Genomic DNA, 8,968 nt, shown 5'->3' with positions numbered 1-8,968 from the left:
ACTAGATAATGAACAATTTATTGTTCTCCAATTAAAATACTTCATCTATCTGTATTTTATTTTTTAAAATAGAGAAGTGAGAACTTAATTCTCCAATTAAACTAAATAATGAACAATTTATTGTTCAAACAGAACGCATATAAGAGAATAATGCTGTATGTGAATCAAGGAACCAGGAAAAAACTTTTTTCTCATGCCGAGTGCTACATTTTTCAAGATATATGATATAGATGTTGAACTCCAATATTCTCTTTGATAGTAACTATATTTATCTTTTTTGGAGAAAGATTAAAGATGTGTCAAATCTTTTGTACACTTTTTCATATATATGTCAGCCAATCAATTTTTCTCACTATTTTTTTTTTTATTTCAAGTAGCAAACATAAATAGCACATAACTATCCATTATTCTCAAATTATCTCCCCTGCTATTCCTCCTCCCATGTAATCCATCTTTTACCTGCCTGGCTTCGTTTACCAGACCCATTACTCATCTATTAGTCGCCTTCATAGAGCCTTCATAGAGAGCCCAAAATTAGATACATTCTGGAAACGTAGGGAAATCATCGGAAATGGCGTCTAGTACAAGGGAGTTCTTGAACCCGACCTGCTCCAAATTTGTTACATCAAACTTTCTGGGTGCATACTAATCAAAATGAGTAAATCATCAACAGGCAATTCCAAGCACTTCTTGGAAGATTGATTGACACACAGAATATCGTTACCAATCTACAGTACCAAGCATTACAACAAGTACACTGAAAGTATAATACTTATATTCTCCAGATTTTGTATTCTTGATCTGAAACTCTTTCTAGTTTATATATTCCTAGCGAACAGGTAATCATGTGAAAGTATGTGAATAGGGATGGATGTTTCCAACTATGAGTGAGATTTCACTTACACATCTATCCTTTTATGCCATTCACCTATAAAGATTCCAGAGATTTAGTAGGTCAGCCAGATTCACGTCCGCAGATATGAAAGTTCAGTTTCCTGGAAGATGATATTGCAAAATGAATCATACATTCTTATATTAGACATGAATAAATACAACTGCTTTGCCGTTTAATAGACATGAACAGATGATATCGGAGCATTTGGAAGTGTGCTTGATTCTTTACATGGATGATTTATAGAGGCACTGGTTTATTATGGAAAGTAAATATTAAATTTTTAATCACACAACTAACATAATTGGATAAAGGAGTAAATAGATCGGGAGAGAATCCCAATAGTAAAAAAAAAGTTTACAACAGTACAAAGCACTTTACAATAAATGGTTTGTAGTAAAATCAAAAGGGGAAAAAAGATTTACTCAGAATTAATTGAAATTTGAAGAAATGTAGTAGAAGTGCGATTTTCAGTGGCCATGTCAAAGTGTGTTCACATGCACATATTAGCCTGTGCTTCTTCACTAAGGTGTCATGATGTTAATCATGTTTTTAATTTGTCCATTGTGAATAAGTCATTGTACAAGAAACAATCATTATTTGCGAATGTGATGATTAACTACATCAATCCTTTTCTAGGTTAACATGGTTTACAAGAGATGATGTTAACATACCTGCATCATAATGCAAGAATTTGAATCCTGTCCAACGGTAGAAGTTTTTCACTCCCGCTTATCCTCCTCAATGTCATCTCCAAGACCAAACACATGATCTGCAGCCTTTCTCTCCTTTCTTTCCAGCTTGTTTACAATATCTCCTATTCCTTTGGCTGCACTTCCTGTGAGTGAAACTCCCTCCTCATCAAAGTCATCACCAGTATCTTCTGAATATGCATATCTGTAGAAATTTAAACAAAACATTTACAACACAAGAGAAAATAAATTTCTACTTATGGAGGAAAGAAGATAGTTTTTGCCACTTCCTAATTGTCATGGTAATAATTGCAGTATAGCCAAGTTCCACTTTTAAAACTAACTCCTAATAAGACACAAAATTTTACTTTTCCAAATAGCATGCTTATGTTCTGAGCAATCTTCAGATGGAAAGATCTACTGACTGAGATCAGAAAGAGAGAATAACTAAGACTTATCTGCATACAACCCAGAATGATATTATAGCAAGGACCCATTGAATATTATCAGCTATTACTCATTATCGTTGGGGCAATCATATCTAATTCAGGATGGAAAGGTAATCATGCTCAATCAAATCTCCCAGCATTTCAAGTAGGTTATCAACAGATATTAAGCATAGAGAAACAAGGAACTATATTACAGATTCCACAAAATTACTTCTGTAGTTCTGTTAACATCAAGGTCTACATAAAAGGCCGGATGAAGCTGGTATAATTTTGATATAATACAGTTATTTCAATCAAGCACTGAGATTAAAAGAAATTATACTTCCGGAAAAGGGCTGACCATCTGTCGAAGGAAGTCAAATCCCATACTGTTGTATGAGAAAAAAATCAAACATTAGGAAAACCTATATGGCTATATGAAGTCCAATGGGGGAAGTCCATTCTGCCTACAAGATGAGACTTGTTATCCAGAAACTGAGTAAATAGGCATATGATAAGAAGCTAACAATGTAAAATTTAGGATACGATTTATCATATCTAGCAAAAGTTTCACGAAGATTCATGGAACATAAGACGGAAACTGAATGAATTATGTGGGAAAATTATTTCAGAAAAACTAGAGAATATCAACTAGAAAGCAACATTGAAAAGAGAAACAAAAAATAGTATTAGACAAAAGAATGTGTAAAGCCTGAAGCCTGAAACTTATAATTTCTTGAACAACTGTAATGGCTTACATATGAAGGAATCCAATTTCCCTCTTCCAATATGTACTCTTCATATGCAAATCATGTAAAATGTTGTGGTACTTTCTGAACACTCTTTGGTCCAAAATTTTACTATTATGTTAAGTTTGCCTGTGAAGTAAATAAAAGTTAGTCTTTTAATAGTTATAGTGATATCGTTTTCATCAAAATTTCCCTAAACCACTCTAAGCTATAGATGAAAAAAATTAAAATTGCCTAATTAAAGTAAGGATCATTGTTACAGAGAATTTTAAGGTAACTTTAATTTTCCATAGCTGCAGTGATCTCATATTTCCAGATAAATATATAAATTATTTAGCAGAGATCTTGGCTGGTGATAAAATTGTTTCTGTGATCAATCCAGATTATTCTACGCAAAGTAAAAATAAGTTTCAATTCAAAGACAATTTTGTTAAAAATAAGATTCAGGAATGCAAGAAATGATGAGAATTGTACCTTGTTGGATTATGAGATGGAGCCCAGAGGATGCAAATGATTGCAAGGAGTGCATATGAGAGTAAATTCCAAAATGCTGGGATGATCCAAGCCCTTTGCCACAGTTCACTCAATGGATCGGTAGCATTGAAGTACAGCTGCATTTCATAGTTCAAATCATCAGGTACTCTGTCTACTTGAAGCAGATGCATATGTAACTAAAAATTCAGTGTCAATTATAACAAATTTGTGCATCTGTTTGTTGCAAAAACAAAAACAAAAAAAAAAAGAAAAGAAAATATGACTAGCTGTTAACAAATTATGAATCTGTTTCTGGTGATAAGAAAAAGTCATAAGATTGTCCTCAATTTTAGATATTAGTGTTTGCAGCCACCAGCCAGTTCATCTGCTCTGTAAAATTATTGTCTATGAAACCAAGTTTAGCAAAATATTCTTAGGAGGTAATCTTATAATTCAAGAAAGATGATTCAAATTCAGGAGATTCTGATGGTATTGCCATAGCCTAAGGAATTGCATGCGCAAAATGTCTGCTGTGATCATAAGGACTAAACTAACTTCTGAACTGAAACTTGAAGTTCAAAAGAACTCCTTGGCTTCCCTAATTGCATGTATTTAAAGCATAGCAGTACTGAGATATAGATAAAATTTCTACTACTACTTGAAAACAAGCCTTCTAACTTTATCTAGTCTCCCTAACTAGCTAAAAGTAACTGCTTTTGGAATCTGAGAGCAGTGCAGCTTAGGTGTCCTTATGGTCATTAAGTCATGAAAGTTCTAGCATCCAGTGGAATTACACAAACCCATTGCAGTAGCATTACACTAGTAGAATAAGATTTATTTTTTTTTGGGTAAAGTATGAACTTATATTTCATATCCATATGTTTTACAACATTCATTCCAAGAAATTGTTCATCTCATAACTATAAAAAATGTCTTCATCTTGATCTAATATGTCCTAGATTAAGATGTAGACTCTCAACCCCCTACAAGTTGTAAAACCTCAAAGTTCAGTTTCAAGGCAGAAGATGAGATTGCAGAGTGAAAGAGCCAAGAAGGCAAAGTATATGGGGCCATTTGGCTTCATATATCTAGAAAAAATGCATCTAAACATATAAAGTATAACACTAAAATTAATTTTTAGTTTACGGATCCCATGAAATATTATTTCCAAAGATTAGGATGGGCTCACATGCAGCATATTGACATCCACCTTAATTAAGTGGATGTCAAAATACATTCTCTCAAACCTTTAATAGGAAGAAAAGAGGAAAGATATCAGACTTTCGTTTACATTGATTTCTCGTTTAACACTAGATGTTGTGTTTTGAAACACAAGAAACCAAACGGCCCCTATGTGTATAACCATATATGTTTTACTGTCATACAACTGGACAAATACAAAGTCTACACATGAACCCAATAAAACCATAGCCCACCTCAAACTGCCTTCAAAGAGAAACTGGTTATCCTAGTCTGGAATTCTAACTATAAAGTACATGCTGATGATGCCCAGATATGGGAAACCCCACAATGAACTGGAAGCATATCTCCATTAAAAGTGATAGCCATCACAGAGTCTGTGCCAAGATATTACGTTCCATCACAACAAATATGCGTAGAAGCATACCTGAATAATCAAACCTTATAGAACCAAATATTATCTTGAACTGACATGGCAATGTGAAAAATGTGAGCAGAGAGATAGTAGTAGTGACTAGTGAGAATTCTAATGCCATTTCCCAATTCAAGGTTTATATGATTCCTTGATAGTTGATACTAAACAAGGCATAAAGAATCTATTGTTAATTGATTAGGAACTCCATTCATAGGGTGAGGATAACATGAATTTTGAATGGCAGGTACATCAACCTCCTAGTAAGAATGACAACAAGTGCAAATTGCTTCACTTTTAGTTACTATAGCATATCCTACACCACTATATACTAGATTTTACATGCATATACATTGTTAGCATCTCCGTAAATATATAATAGATGTCATGTGTGACTTGGGAGGCAAATATATCCGTTTCATGTTATGAATATTGCTGTAATGAGAGGTGGATAGAAGTATCGATTGACCAAACTCTCCCTTCTAATAGAATTGCAAAGTTAGTTTCAGGCTGAAATATAATGTATATGTCCATGGATAAACATATAACAAGCGAACAGCAAGCTAAGCATTTGTGGACGTCCTCAAGAATAATTGACAGGGAACATACCTCGTAACCAATCCACAGAACAGAGATAAGTACAGATGCTGCCAAGGAATTGGTGAACTTCCGATACAGATCTAGCTTAGCGATGCTTCTTCGTGACTGAAATATCATTCAAAAATGAAAAGGAAATGAGAACACGGGACAATTTGAGTAATAAAATTATAAAAGATTGGTGTAAATCCATCTATGAATGATATAATATACAGGTGAAAGATCCATAAGCCGTTGAAGATAATAAAAAAACTGGAGCCATATAACATGAAGCATTATGAAGAGCAGCCTATCAAAAGTTAAATCATATATATTTTCTTCCTACGCTTCAACATCTAGTGTGCTTAAACAGCTCCAACCTTAGCAAAACTATTAAAAGAGGAGAAAAGCACAGTCATTATTTCTCAACCCATATTATACAAAATGTATCTTTTCTGAAAACCATCAGTAAAGCATCAGCAATCAAACTCTTCAGTACATCCATATACGATATATAAACATTGCTCAACAAGCTAAATTTTAGTATTAAGCTTACATCAGTAACCCAGAACTGATAACTTCTAAAGTGACACTACAAAAAGAACATGAAGACAATTACTCCAAAGGCAAAGGGTCAGTTCTTGTAAATATACCAATCATTCTGTACTCGTGCTTTTTCATTTGCCTGCAGGCCGTAACCTAACCCCAACATCATTTCACCCCCTCATAAAAGTAAACCTTACCTCCTTGTTGTGATCAATAAAAAACGCCTAAATGAGAAGTCTAGTTGTTAACATCATGCCATAACTAAATAACTAAACGAGGTACAATATGGAGCAAGAGTGTGAGTGAATTGGTGATTGGACATCTTAAGCAAAGTTAAAAAGGCCTAAAAGAACTTGGATAGATTACATAGATTCTTTATTTAGATTTTACAACGTGATCATACTCATCAAAACCCACATACATATATAATCACGTGCAGATTAGAGGAGCCATGCAAAGTGCGCCACAACAACTTGCTTTGTACTTAACATCATTTACGTTAGGTTGTAACAACTTTTACAGCTAATGGAATGAAGTTGAAATCTGTATCTGCTAATCCTTTTCAAAGAAGAAAGCATGTACATGGATAGTTAAAGAAGACAAGATAGTATAAAACTATAAATCATAAAACATCACCAGAGAATATATCTTGAGCTTAAATATGATATAGGAGTCAGTACTAAAAAAATACATTGCATATATGATTCTGTACTGTTTAGCAACCTTTTGATATATTCCATGTCAAAGTACAGTCCCACACTTATATCTTCTTTTTTTCCCTTTTGCTATTTATTTCATTTTTAGATGTAGAACTAAGACTATACAAGTCATCACATCAAAGAGAAATAAAATAGAAAAGAATAAAGCATACTCAGATAAAAATGAAGACAAGGTAAGAAAACAGAACACTAGCAACAGTTCCATAACATGATACTAAGAAAAATTACCTGCAGCTTTTCCAAAGTTTTGGATAGTGATGAAAATATCCAGATAATAAAGGTTGCATCAAGGAGAGCAACAGGCAACACTAGGAACAGCCTTGCTTTTCCAGAGAAGTCATTGATGTTTCCCAAATGTTCAACCAATTCAAGTGCCTCTGAAGCAATGAAGTATATGACACCAAGAAGAGAAACTTTAGAAGTTATCCCACCCAATGTTGGCCGAACAACACCATAACCCATGGCAACAACTAAGAGAAGAAGACGAGATACAGTCTTTTTCACAGCAGTAAATGTGACAGCCCACAAGGTTATTCCCATCGGTCTTGTTCCGGTTGAATTAAAGTTAGCATACTCAAAGTACCAGAAAGCCATTTCACACATGCCTAGAGCAATTACAGCAGTGATGTGGTAGTGAAGCTGTAAAATATCTTTCCAAAATCGCACAAATTTGAGAAACCAGAAGAGACCAAGTAGAAGATAAGCTAGTGACATGAAACCAAAAAATGTCATCAAAGGAGCCATTTTCCCAGGAAGGTACCCTTGTGGATTCCGCCAAACGGTTCTACCTTTGATTATCGTTCCTTCAAGTTGAGGGTCGCAAAACATAAAATAAAGATAGTACATTCCAGTGGTATTTATAAATACAGCCTGAGTTACCATAGTTGTTTCTTCATTTGCACCATCAAAGAATGTCTGAATCCGTTTTGGCCAACCTGGGTTTTCCGGATTTGGACGAATAATAACTTCCCCTAGTTTACAAGACTGCTCATTGTGAAGAGCACGATTACAACATATAGCATCAGAACCAAAGTATGTACCGCCAATCTTATCCCTATCCTTGATTTCAACTATTATAGCCTCCACTAATCCAGTATTTTGTTGCATGTCATGATGCTGGGATGCTGACTGCTTTGTCCTCCGAAATGTGATAGAATCAAACCTGAAGGAACAAAAGAACATTATAGCTCATTAACTTCCCATGGTAGTGGCACATTTATAACAGCATATACTCCACAAGACATCTAAATAAGCTCCTTGATGCTGGTTTTCCTACTTAAAAAAAAATAGCTTTCTTTCAACTTATGCTGAACGAACTTACTGCAGACTCTACATATTGTCTACAGATAGAATGGCCTAAATTGTTTAACAGTATTAGTCCAATGTCATCAACATATAGTGGCTACTTTAAAGCATATACAGATATACAATTACTGTTTTCTCTAAACCACGTTTTGCAAGATGCTGTCTTTTCCGCCTTGCCAAATGATCGTAAACAAGACCTATGAAACCTTTTAAACAACAGGTCTAATTACAAAAAATTTAAAAAAAAAATCTTTGTCAGTAATCACAACTCGCATTCCCATAGTACACATTCTCAGCACAATCCTTTAATATCCTCCGAATTGGAAAATAAGAACATAATTTGCTACGAGGATCAAGCCAATCAATTAGACGAGCTAACAAGAAATGGGGAACATCGGATCGAAACAGCTAGAAGAGGAATGGATCTAGAAAGATCGGCAACTTACTGGATGAAGGAGTTGCCCTCGGAGGAATTGGATCCCACGGAGGCGTAGAGGCCTTCGCTTCCCCCGTGGAAGAAGTAGGAATTGGATCGAGGGGCGAAGACCTCATTGGAGTAGTCGTGGATCGAGGCGAGAGCTTGGAAGGCGGAATCGCACAAGAGGAGCAGAAACCCTAGCAAATACCCTAGATTTTGAACGAGAGGATGGCTTCTGCGACGCATCCTTTTTCTCTCTCCTTACATAAGAGGGGGGAGATAGAGAGAGGGTTTTTAGTACGAAAGTGGAGAGAGATCGCAGGAGACTTCCGTGGATCGATCGGTTACCGATGGCAAGCAAATATAAAAATATAAAAGGAAAGCAGTAGGCGAGAAATATTTCATTGACTCACACGAGCTAAGCAACACCTTGATTTGATTTATGACGAAATTATAATTTACCCTCTATATTTTTATTATTTATAAATTAATTTTTTTAATTTAATAAATATATACGGAAAATATTCTGGATTAGATTTGAACTAACATCATCATCA

At 34.7% G+C, this 8,968-nt stretch overlaps 1 protein-coding gene across 3 annotated transcripts; it reads right to left on the bottom strand.

Annotated features, from left to right (window-relative positions):
- Window positions 1–233: 233 nt before the first annotated feature.
- LOC140790859 (uncharacterized) lies at window positions 234–8,824 on the bottom strand. 3 transcript variants are annotated; one of them, XR_012109460.1, is made up of 7 exons: window positions 8,440–8,771; window positions 6,917–7,850; window positions 5,457–5,552; window positions 3,236–3,372; window positions 1,567–1,789; window positions 904–995; window positions 234–606 (listed from the first exon to the last, which is right to left on the bottom strand). XR_012109460.1 is itself a non-coding variant. In XM_073141155.1 (6 exons), exons 1-5 carry the CDS (start codon window positions 8,655–8,657, stop codon window positions 1,615–1,617), a joined length of 1,560 nt encoding a protein of 519 aa, XP_072997256.1. In that variant the 5' UTR covers window positions 8,658–8,771; the 3' UTR covers window positions 234–606; window positions 1,567–1,614. The 3 variants fall into 3 exon arrangements, 2 of the variants coding, with proteins under 2 accessions (XP_072997256.1, XP_072997255.1); XM_073141155.1 differs by lacking the exon at window positions 904–995; XM_073141154.1 differs by lacking the exon at window positions 234–606 and having other exon boundaries at window positions 667–995; window positions 8,440–8,824.
- Between the last annotated feature and the right edge of the window lie 144 nt (window positions 8,825–8,968).

Source organism: Typha latifolia, chromosome 6, assembly GCF_019914945.1.
Source record: "Typha latifolia isolate L0001 chromosome 6, TyphaL0001v2, whole genome shotgun sequence".
NCBI classification, from domain to species: Eukaryota; Viridiplantae; Streptophyta; class Magnoliopsida; order Poales; family Typhaceae; genus Typha; species Typha latifolia.
This window is presented reverse-complemented; position numbering and strand designations above follow the sequence as displayed.

Bases quoted from the DNA above. Each gene is read 5' to 3' on its own strand.
- LOC140790859 (XM_073141154.1), bottom strand. From the start codon at position 8,657: ATGCGTCGCAGAAGCCATCCTCTCGTTCAAAATCTAGGGTATTTGCTA. The intron at 5,553-6,916 runs GTAATTTTTCTT...ATGATATTTCAG, and splicing joins AAACTTTGGAAAAGCTGCAG to TCACGAAGAAGCATCGCTAA. The intron at 1,790-3,235 runs GTACAATTCTCA...AAATTTCTACAG, and splicing joins CCATCTCATAATCCAACAAG to ATATGCATATTCAGAAGATA.